The following is a 12,251-nucleotide window of genomic DNA, read 5'->3' on the forward strand; positions in this document are numbered from 1 at the left end:
CCAACCTCCATATCTACCCCACTAACTGCTTGATCTGTAAGCAGTATGCTCCTTTCAAGATTGTAAATCGCCCTCAATGTTGCATTTTGCTCCTCTAGATCTCTAATACAAGCTTCCAGGTGGGCAACATGTCACAGCTGTATTCACCCTGAAGCTTCTGCTCCAGAGATGTATACATGTGGCACAATGTGCACTGAAGAAAACCTCCAATCCTGTTGTCCATATCCTTGGTGACAAACAGCTGTTATTAACTATTAAGAAAAACTACTTTTATCAAGGGAGTGTAATACTTACAGTTACAGTGGGTCCTGCTTACAACTCCTGCTTTTTAAACTTCTGCGTATAAAACTTCTCAGATGTTCACACTTAAGCATACAAACCAAAGCTTCAGAGAGACTCAGCCAGAGCAAGGCTCAACAGAGTATCCCAGTTAGTTTTATACACCTGAGAGCAGTTAATTAATTAACCCCTCCCCCAGGTGTGCTACAGACCAGAGGAAAAAAAATGCAAGGGTTATGCAACTGCTGGAGACACCCTGGTTGGAAAACAATGATCTACAGTATCTGCACCAACCCAAACTTGTTTTAGACTAAATTCAAACACTCAAAGCTTACAGACTTACACTCAGAATAGTTAATTTAACCCTTAACTACCCCCATTTGTGAGGGTCAGGGTTTTTGTTTAAAGTCCCATGCAAATCAATGGGAAATGTATGTTCCTACATAACTTCCGTACGGCTGCAGATATTTCAATAACTGGTACATATATTACGGGTCGGGATAGGAGGTCGGGATAGGAGGTCGGGATAGGAGGTCGGGATAGGAGGTCGGGATAGGAGGTCGGGATAGGAGGTCGGGATAGGAGGACGGGATAGGAGGACAGGATAGTAGGTCGGGATATGATGACGGCATAGGAGGTCGGGATATAACAACAATATATGAGGATGGGATATGAAGTCAAAAGCTTCCTCCTTTGTTTATTTTCCTCCCCAACAAGGATTAGGAAGGAAAAACCGGGCAACGCCGGGTACTCAGCTAGTCTATATATATATATATATATATATATATATATATAAAACTCAATGTGTGTGTGTGTGTGTGTGTATGTATGTATGTATGTTCCACCAAAACGTCCAAACAGCTAAAGATATTAACATGAAACTTGGCACACATGTTACTTATATATCAACAACAAACATAGGATAGGTGATTTAACCCTTACTCACCCCCATTTGACAGGGGCAGGGTTTATGTTTAACCCCTTAAGGACCAAGGACGTACCGGTACGTCCTTGGTCCTGCTCCCGTGATATAACGCGGGGTTACACGGTAACCCCGCATCATATCACAGCGGGCCCAGCGTCATAGTGAAGCCGGGACCCGGAGCTAATAGCGCGCAGTGCCGATCGCGGCACCACATGCTATTAACCGTTTAGCCGTGCGCTCAGAGCTGAGCCGTGCGGCTAAAAGCGAAAGTGAAACCATGCCGGTTACCTCAGTGGGCTGTTCAGGATAGCCGCGGCGAAATCGCGGCATCCTGAACAGCTTACAGGACAGCGGGAGGGCCCCTACCTGCCTCCTCGCTGTCCGATCGCCGAATGACTGCTCAGTGCCTGAGTCATGCTGCAGAATCATCGATCACTGGTTTCCTATGAGAAACCAGTGATCAATGATAAAGATCAGTGTGTGCAGTGTTATAGGTCCCTATGGGAGCTATAACACTGCAAAAAAAAAGTGAAAAAAAAAGTGAATGAATATCATTTAACCCCTCCCCTATTAAAAGTTTGAATCACCCCCCTTTTCCCATAAAAAAAAAACACAGTGTAAATAAAAATAAAAATAAACATATATGGTATCACCGCGTGCGGAAATGTCCGAATTATAAAAATATATCATTAATTAAACCGCTCGGTCAATGGCGTGCGCGCAAAAAAATTCCAAAGTCCAAAATAGTGCATTTTTGGTCACTTTTTATATCATTTAAAAATGAATAAAAAGCGATCAATAAGTCCTATCAATGCAAAAATGGTACCGTTAAAAACTTTAGATCATGGCGCAAAAAATGAGCCCTCATATCGCCCCATACATGGAAAAATAAAAAGTTATAGGGGTCAGAAGATGACAATTTTAAACGTATAAATTTTCCTGTATGTAGTTATGATTTTTTCCAGAAGTACGACAAAATCAAACCTATATAAGTAGGGTATAATTTTAATCGTATGGACCTACAGAATAAAGATAAGGTGTAATTTTTACCGAAAAATGTACTACGTAGAAACGGAAGCCCCCAAAAGTTACAAAACAGCAAGTTTTTTTTTTCAATTTTGTCGCACAATGATTTTTTTTTCCGTTTCACCATAGATTTTTGGCCAAAATGACTAACGTCATTACAAAGTAGAATTGGTGGTGCAAAAAATAAGCAATCATATGGATTTTTAGGTGCAAAATTGAAAGAGTTATGATTTTTTAAAGGCAAGGAGCAAAAAACGAAAATGCAAAAAGGGAAAAAACCCCGGTCCTTAAGGGTTTAAAGTCTTATACAAGTCTATGGGAAATATATGTTGCTGCATAACTTCCAAATGGCTGGAGATATTTCGATAATACTTGGTCACATGTTACTTATATGTCCACTTAAAATATAGGATAGTTAATTTAACCCTTAACTACCCCCAATTGTGAGGGTCGGGGTTTTAGTTTAAAGTCCCATGCAAATCAATGGGAAATGTGTGTTCTCACATAACTTCTGTACGGCTGGAGATATTTCAATACCTGGTACACATATTACAGGTCGGGATATGAGGATGGGATGGGAGGTGGAGATAGGAGGTGGAGATAGGAGGTCAAGATAGGAGGACGGGATGGTCGGGATAGGAGGTTGAGATAGGAGGTTGAGTTAGGAGGTCGGGATATGAGGACGGGATAGGAGGTGGAGATAGGAGGACGGGATAGGAGGGCGGGATAGGAGGTCGGGATAGGAGGACGGGATAGGAGGACGGCATAGGATGTCGATATAGGATGACAGGATAGGAGGACGGGATAGCAGGTTGAGATAGGAGGATGGAATAGGAGGACGGGATAGGAGGTCGAGATAGGAGGTTGGGATAGGAGGTCGGGATAGCAGGTCAAGATAGGAGGTCGAGATAGGAGGACGGGATAGGAGGACTGGATAGGAGATTGAGATAGGGGTCGGGATAGGAGTTAAGGATAGGAGGTTGAGATATGAGGATGGGATAGGGGATCAAGATAGGAGGATGGGATAGGAGGTCGGGATAGAAGGACGGGATAGGAGGTCGACATAGGAGAACGGGATATGAGGAAGGGATAGGAGGTCGAGATAGTAGGTCGGGATAGGAGGTCAAGATAGGAGGATGGAATAGGAGGACGGGATAGGAGGTTGAGATAGGAGGACGGGATAGGAGGTCGGGATAGGAGGTCGAGATAGGAGGATGGGATAGGAGGACAGAATAGGAGGACAGGATAGGAGGTTGAGCTAGGAGGCTGGGATAGGAGGTCGGGATAGGAGGTCGGGATGGGAGGACGGGATAGGAGGTCGGGATAGGTGGACAGGATAGGAGGACGGGATAGGAGGACTGGATAGGAGGTCGGGGTATGAGGACAGAATATGAGGACAGGATATGAAAACAATATATGGGATGGGATTTGAAGTCAAAAGCTTCCTCCTTTGTTGATTTTCCTCCCCAACAAGGATGAGGAAGGAAAAACCAGGCAACGGCGGGTACTCAGCTAGTACGTTAAAAAAATAAGTCAAAAATTGCATATTTTTGGTCACGTTGTATACCCTAAAAAAATGTATAAAAAGCGATTAAAAAGTCCCATCAAAACAAAAATGGTCCTGATAAAAACTACAGATAACAGCGTAAAAAAAGAGCCCTCAAACATCCCTGTATACCAATTACACAGTAATCCTTTTAATTGCAATGCATTTTGTTTCTCTGTATTATCTCATTAAGCCCTGCCTTCAGGCCTTATGGGAGTACTAAAATGAAAGACCCGGGGGCCTATATTAAGCGCAACCCATTGGCATCTGGCAATAATGGGAGGGGCTTCTTCCCTCTGTACTAACCATTTAAAGGGGTGCTTCAGGGAAGTTAAGAAAAATAGAAAATGCCCCACCAAGCCACCACAATACCTGTTCTGTGCCCCCCCCCTGTGATTTTGTCTCCTGAATATCCTTTTTCCTTGCTTGCAACCCAGACTACAATTTCCAGCAGTCAGTGCAGCTCTGTGTAATGGCTGCCAGCCAATTGCCTTTACTATCTGTGTGCATGCTGTGTTGTTGTAAACACAGTGAGCAGCACACACTGTACATGTCTTTTCTGTCAAACTATCCTTCCCCCAGCAATAAATCATGGTATGCTGTGAATGGCAACAGTCAGTGATTAGATCTACAGTAGACCTGAGCCTTGTTCATTAGTGTGCAAAGTATTTGTTTTATTTTTCACTTGCATTTACTTTTTTTTTTTTGCATTTTCAGGTTGACAAGCTGGCTAGTTTGTATAATATCCACTTCCGTACTGGCTGTTTCTGCAATTCTGGGGCCTGCCAGAAGCATTTGGGAATTAGCAATGCTGAAGTAAAAAGCTATTTACAGGTTAGGAGACCTGTATGGATATGCAATAACTTTTTTTATATTACCTTTCTTATCAAATATGATGTACTCTTAATGAGAAACTGTCATCAGTGTCACCTGCCCTCTGTTGGTACAGACAGGTGACACTGATGATAACGATACTTATGTACCCTCGATCCATGGTCCTGTTCGTCTGTTATGCTTCTTATTTCGGCAGCAGGTTTGGAGCATGGGCGGAGCTTCAGGAGCACGTTGACGTCACCACTGCTACTTCCCTAGGGCTACTCATTCTGGGACCTGGCGGAGAAGCAGCAGCAGTGACGTCAGTGCGCTCCTGTCATGCACCAAGCCTGCCACCAGATCAGGGGTACATAGTTATCATTATAATCACTGTTATGTTATTAGAGGAATATTAGTTTATAATTTGGAACTAAATTGTAAAAACTTAAATGTATTTCCATCATCTTTACACAGGCTGGCCATATATGTGGAGATAACATGGATCTAATTGATGGACGACCTACGGGTTCTGTGAGGATATCCTTTGGATTCATGTCCACTTTTGATGATGTCAAAGTATTTTTAAACTTTATGGTAGACACTTTCATAAAAAGGTCAGCACAAAGTACTCCACGTATACTGGACTATGAAAAATTTTCTAAAATCTGTTTGTCACAGTCAGAAACTAATGAAGAGAAAAATATTAATGTGAATGGAAAAATTACAGGCAACACAATGATCACCCAGAGTCACATATTTTCCAATCTGTCGACAGTAGAACGTACTTGTATATGCAAAGGAAGAGAAACCATGACAACAAATGACAAGGCAATCACGCTAAGTCATATCTATCTTTATCCCATCAAATCATGTGCAGCATTTCAGGTAAGATATTGCATCAAGACTTTTAAATATGAAAATATGTTTGAATTACCAAATGCATAGTTAAAGCTCTTAAAGTGTACCTCCAGCCAAATATGTAAATGCTTGACTTTGATACCTTTCCCTGACTTCAATTTCTGGGTCATGCTAGTATATGAGAGCTGAGACCCATCAACCAAATTTAATCTAATGCAGATAATTTAATTTAAAGGGGATTTTACAGCCAAAAACTATTGATGGGACCATTGACAGGATAAGCCATCAATAGATGATCGGCTGGGTGTTGACACTTGACATCCCTGCCAATCTGCTGATCAATACTGCCACGGCACCAGAAATAAACTGTGGCCAAAATTTATCAATCTGTCTGAGATAAAAATGTGTCTGATTTTTGTCTCTGATAAGAACCAATCACAGACAAATTGATAAATCTGAGCCAATGTACTAAAGCAGGAAGCCTTGGCTCCATGCATTGTTTGTAGTGGTGGTGCTGGGCTACTGCAGCGCAGCTCCCATTGAAGTAAAGCTGCTCTGCAATAACCCAGCACCACTACTACAAACAGAAAGCCATGTGACATATCACAGGTGTGGGCATTAGCATATGCAGATATAGGGGGAGATTTATTAACCCCTTGGGAACCGAGCCCATTTCGACCCTAAGGGCGAGAGCATTTTTTGCAAATCTGACCTCTGTCACTTTATGTATTAAAGTGGTATTCCAGGATTTTTTTTTTATTTGACTATGCTACAGGGACTGTAAAGTAAGTGTAGTTCATAATATAGTGCATGTACCTGGGTGTGACGGTTTTCTCACAATTCTTCTGTGATTTTCACCCCAATATTTATTTTTAACTGCATACAAAATGACTGTTGTCTCAGATTTTCCCAGTTTGCAATGCGGCCGACACCTGACTCACTAGTCAGCTGATGACAGGGAGCCTGTATGCTTCAATGGGTGGAGGGATCGCTTGCTGGGAGAGAGATCAAATTGCAACTAATGCATCAGCTGTAGGCACCCTGATTGAAAACCACAGGTCTTTTGAATGGATGCAGCTCATTTATGTTTCAATGGGTGGGGTAGCTGATGTGTGGGAGTGAGCAAAATGGAATTTGGGGATTTGTAGTAAAAAATGGGAAAACTCAAACAGGAAATGTCAGTTCACAAAAAGCAACCCACAGTGTTTTGGTAATCTCACAACTTAGCCATTTAGCCCCAAGACAAGCGCAGATCCTTCCTAAGAATGTCCATTACTGTCTGCCAGGTATGTACTAAAATCACCTTATCGTGAATAACCCCTTTAATAACTCTCGCATGCCTTTACTTATCATACTGACTCTGAGATTTTTTTTTTCATTACATATTGTACTTTATGTTAGTGGTAAATTTTCGTCAATACTTGCATCATTTCTTGGTGAAAAATTAAAAAAATTCTTGAAAAATTTTACTATGTTGCATTCTTCTAACTTTAAAACTCTCTGCTTGTAAGGAAAATAGTTGTACCAAATAAATGATATATTGATTCACATATACAATCTGTCTACTTTATGTTGGCATATAGTTGACATGGTTTTACTTTTTGAAGACATTAGAGAGCTTCAGAGTAAAGCAACAATTTTCTAAATTTTCATGAAAAATTCAAAGTCCGAATTTTTCAGGGACCAGTTCAGTTTGAAGAGGATTAGAGGGGCCATTCTGCAAGAAATCCCCACAAATGACCCAATTTTAGAAACTGCACCCTCAAAGTACTTAAAATGACATTCATAAAGTTTGTTAACCCTTTAGGTATTTCACAGGAATAGGAGCAAAGTGGAAGATAAAACTCAATTATAATTTTTTACACTAACATGTTATTGTAGCCCCATTTATTTTTATTTTTACAAAGGTTAAAAGGAGAAAAATACCCCCAAAATTTGTAACCCAATTTATCTTGAGTAAGGAAGTTACTTTTAGCTATGAAGCAACAGCTTTTGGCCTTGCAACAGCAGCAAGTACCACAATCTGGCCCACTACCAGTTCTTGCAGTGTCTCCTGGTTCCCAGCCCTGCCTATCTGTTCCTCGTCTGGAGTCCCAACATCCTTCCTTGCTACCAACTTTGCCTCTTGCCGAATAGGTCTTGGATGTGGACCATTTGCCCCATCTAGTTCCTTCAGTGTCTTCTGAACATCCTTCCTTGCTACCAACTTTGCCTCTTGCCGAAGAGGCTATGGATGTGGTCCGCCTGCACCTTCCAGTTCCTGCGGTGTCTTCTGGTTCCCCGCTAAGTCTGCCTCGTCTGGTGTCTCAACATCCTTCCTTGCTACCAACTTTGCCTCTTGTCGAAGAGGCTATGGATGTGGATCGTCTTGTATTTTGCCAAGTTCATTGTCTTGTTTTTCTTGTGTTGTCTTCTGTCAATTTTTCCTCTCCAGGTGCTCATCTTAGAAGACGGAAGACTCCTTGCCAGAAGTCTGCTAGTTCCTTTCAGCCTTTGCCCAGTCCAGTACCCCCCTGGTCTCATGTAGTGGGGAACTCTTTGAGTTCCAAAGAAGAGACCAAAGGGGGGGGGGGTACTGTTACAGTTGTGCTCCGGCTGGACTCGCCGGCCGTGAGCGCTTTCTGTCCCTGCTGCCAGCGAGGCTAAGATTTGCATTGCGGGAAACGCCCGCATGCGAATCTCAGCCTGTTGTCACTTACGGTCCTGTGTCTCTATACCATGTGTCCCCACAGCTCCTCCCGCGCGTGCCTCTGCCTTATAGGGCGTGCGAGTGCCAGTGCTCACATTCTTAAAGGGCCAGTACCCAATTAGTTCTAGCACCTGCACCTGTTTCCTGGGCTATAAGTATCTGCCCCTCCCTGTTCCCGGGGAGGATCTTTGGTATTCTTTGGTTGTCTTGCTTTAGTGAAGTCTTGTTCCCAGAGTCTGTGTATCTGTTTCTAGTTCCATCCTATCCGGTACCCGTGTTCCTGCCCTGTTGTCATCCCGCCATGACCTGCCTGCCACGTCCTGTCAGCCACGTCCTGCCAGCCATGTCCTGTCTGCCACGTCCTGCAAGCCATGTCCTGACAGTCTCTGCCCCTGTGCCACGTCACCCCCCAGCTACCTGTGTGAACGAGTCATGCCAGGCGTAGCGACCTGGGTGCTACCTGCCGCAGCAAGACCATCCTGCTTTGCGGCGTGCTCTGGTGAAAACCAGTGGCACCTTAGACCCTGCTCCCTGGCACCGCTCATCTCCTTCCACACAGGCCCAGAGGATACACCACCTGCTGTCCACCTGCCATGATTCCTAACACTTAGAAGGGAAGGAGTGACAATGGGCTTTTGGCGAGCGGATTTTGCTGAAATGGTTTTTAAAGGGCATGTCACATTTATGAAGCCCCCATGGTGTCAGAACAGAAAAAAAAACACCCACTATTTTGGAAACTACACCCCTTACAAAACATAACAAGGGGTAAAATGAGCATTAACATCCCACAGGTAATTTACGAACTTTTGGTAAAGTGGGACATAAAAATATATTTTTTTTCACTAAAATGCTGGTTTTTCTACAAACATTTTATTTTCGCAAAGGGTAAAAGGAGAAAATGCCCCCTAAAATTTGTAGCGCAATTCCTCTTGAGTATGGCAATACCCCATATGTGGATGTAAAGTGCTCTGCGGGCGCACTATAATGCTCAAAAGATAAAGAGCAAAATTTGGTTTTGGAGAGCAAATTTTGCTAAAATGTTTTTTTTTTTTTTTGGGGGGGGGGGGGGCATGTTGCATTTAGGAAGCCCTTTAGGAAGACACACTATTTTGGAAACTACACCCCTCAAGGAACATAATAAGGGGTGCAGTCAGCGCACTAAAATGCAATTTGTCTCCCAAATTTTTCACTTTCACAAGGGGTAAAAGGAGAAATTCCCCACCAAATTTCTAATCCCATTGGAAATACCCCATATGTGGACATAAAGTGTTCGGCGGGCCCACTACAATGCTCAGAAGAGAAGGAGCAAAATTTGGCTTTTGGAGAGAGAATTTGGCTGGAATTGAAGTCGGGGACCATTTATGTTTACAAAGCCCCCATGGTGCCAGAAGAGTGGACCCTCCCACATGTGACCCCATTTTGGGAACTACACCCCTCATGGGATGTAATTAGGGGTGGAGTAAGCATTTAAACAACATTGGCACTTGACAGATTTTTGGAACAGTGGGCTATGCAAATAAAATGTACATTTTTTCATTTTCATGGACCAATGTTTCAAAAATCTTTTAGACACCTGTGGGGTGTATATGCTCACTGCACACCTTATTACATTCCTTGAGGGGTGTAGTTTCCAAAAAGGGGTCACATGTGAGTGTTTTTTTTTTGTTTTTGTTTTTTTGCGTTTGTCAGAAACACTGCGACTATCAGCCAGCCTTGTGCAAATTACCAATTTAGGCCTCAAATGTACATGGTGCGCTCTCACTCCTAAGCCCTGTTATGCCCCAGCAGATCGCTTTGCATCCACACATGAAGTATATGCGTACTCGGGAGAAATTGTGTCACAAATTTGGGGGGGGGGGGCTTTTGCTCCTTTTACCCCTTATGAAAAAGAAAAGTTGGGGCTACACCAGCATGTTTGTGTAAAAAAGTAAAAGGAGCTAAAAGGGAAAAAAACAATTTTTACGCAAATACCCCATATGTGGGTGTGACGTGCTCTGTGGGCACACAACATGGCTCAAGTGTGAGAGTGCACCATGTACATTTGAGGCCTAATTTGGTGATTTGCACAGGGGTGGCTGATAGTTGCAGCGTTTCTGACATAAATGCAAATAAAAACCCACCCATATGTTGGAAACTACACCCCTCAAGGAATAGAATACTATGAAAAGACAAATATAGTCATTTCATGAAAGTACAAAATGATTTTATTGTTTACATTTAATAAAATACATGGAGATATTCCACCAAAATGGGGGAAAGAAAAGACCACAAGGTGGCACACTAAGCCCTGGTATAACACCTCAAAAATGTACAGACATATTAAAGGGTACCTTTCATCAAAAAAACTTTTGATATGTTATAGATTAATGTATGCAGAATAACTTTCCAATAAGCATGTTATTAAAAAAATATGCTTTTTTCTATTTAATTTTCCACTTTGATAAAATGACCACTAGGGGTCTCCCTACCAGTCCTTTTTTTATAGATGTCAGACTCATGCTGGAGTCCTAAATCTCAGACTGCAGCCGGGACACAAACAAACTCAGCACTGCTCCCTGGCAGGGAGCAAGTCTGTGTCCCTGCTGCAGTCTGAGATATTAGGACTCCAGCATGAGTCTGAAATCTATAAAAAAAAAAAAAAAAAGGACTGGTAGGGAGACCCCTAGTGGTCATTTTTTTCAAAGTGGAAAATTAAATAGAAAGAAGCATATTTTTTAATAACATGCTATTGGAAAGTTATTCTGCATACATTAATCTATAATATATCAAAAGTTTTTTTGATGAAAGGTACCCTTTAAATCAGCATATAACTAGTGCATATAGCTATGCTACTACTTTAACTCATTAAGGACCAAGCCCATTTTCACCTTAAGGACCAGAGCATTTTTTGCACATCTGACCACTGTCACTTCAATAACTCTGGGATGCTTTTACTTTTCATTCTGATTCCGAGAATGTTTTTTCATGACATATTCCACTTTATATTAGTGGTATATTTTTGTCAATACTTACTTACTTACTTCCAATACTTACTTTTGTAAGACATCAGAGGGCTTCAAAGATCAGCAGCAATTTTCAAATTTTTCATGAAATTTTCAAAATCGGAATTTTTCAGGGACCAATTAAGTTTTGAAGTAGATTTGAAGGGCTTTCATATTAGAAATATCCCATAAATGACCCCATTATAGAAACTGCACGCCTCAAAGTATTCAAAATGATATTCAGAAAGTTTGTTAACCCTTTAGTTTTGTCACAGGAATAACAGCAAAGTGAAGGAGAAAATTCAAAATCTTCATTTTTTACACTCGCATGTTCTTGTAGACCCAGTTTTTTTACTTTTACAAGGTGTAATAGAAGAAAAAGCCCACAAAATACCTCATATGTGAATGTGAAGTGTTCGGCAGGTGCAGTAGAGGCCTCAGAAGGGAAGGAGGAACAATAGGATTTTGGAGAGTACATTTTGCTGAAATGCGTCTTTTAAGTAGTCCCATTTCTCCTGGACTCCATGTAATCCGTTCCAGTCTGATAGGGACTCATTTATGACTAATCTCATTTTTGAAAAGTCTGTTTTTCTAAAATCTAAAACTTTTTTTTTGTGTGGTGTGACTCCTTCACAGTTCCTATATTAAAAAAACACTGACTGGTGATCACTAGATCCCAAGCTTTTGCCTAAAATAACATCATATACCAAATCCCCATTTGTGAATACCAAATCCAAAATGGCCTCCCTCTGGGTTGGCTCCTCAACCATTTGTTGTAGAGATAATCCCAGTAGGGAATTTTGAATATCTGTACTCCTGGCAAAACGAGCTATTTTGGTTTTCCGGTTTATATCCGGAAGATTGAAGTCTCCCAAAATGATAACTTCTCCTTTCATTTTAGCTATTTCTTCAACTAGTAGATCATCTAATTCTTTAACTTGGCCTGGTGGTCTATATATTGTCACGATGCCGGCTGGCAGGTAGTGGACCCTCTGTGCCAGAGAGGGATTGGCGTGGACCGTGCTAGTGGACCGGTTCTAAGCCACTACTGGTTTTCACCAGAGCCCGCCGCAAAGCGGGATGGTCTTGCTGCGGCGGTAGTGACCAGGTCGTATCCACTAGCAACGGCTCACC

General features: G+C 42.0%; 1 protein-coding gene across 2 annotated transcripts in view; it reads left to right on the plus strand.

Moving 5' to 3' along the window:
- MOCOS (molybdenum cofactor sulfurase) overlaps positions 1-12,251 on the plus strand; it is a 400,707-nt gene that overhangs the window by 293,894 nt on the left and 94,562 nt on the right. For both annotated transcript variants that reach the window (XM_056520778.1, XM_056520779.1), the window contains exons 7-8: positions 4,494-4,610; positions 5,064-5,474. In XM_056520778.1, the coding sequence (XP_056376753.1) occupies positions 4,494-4,610; positions 5,064-5,474 (528 nt within the window). The remainder of the gene's footprint in view (positions 1-4,493; positions 4,611-5,063; positions 5,475-12,251) is intronic.

The sequence above is a fragment of the Hyla sarda genome, chromosome 5 (assembly GCF_029499605.1).
Source record: "Hyla sarda isolate aHylSar1 chromosome 5, aHylSar1.hap1, whole genome shotgun sequence".
In the NCBI taxonomy this organism is placed as follows: domain Eukaryota; kingdom Metazoa; phylum Chordata; class Amphibia; order Anura; family Hylidae; genus Hyla; species Hyla sarda.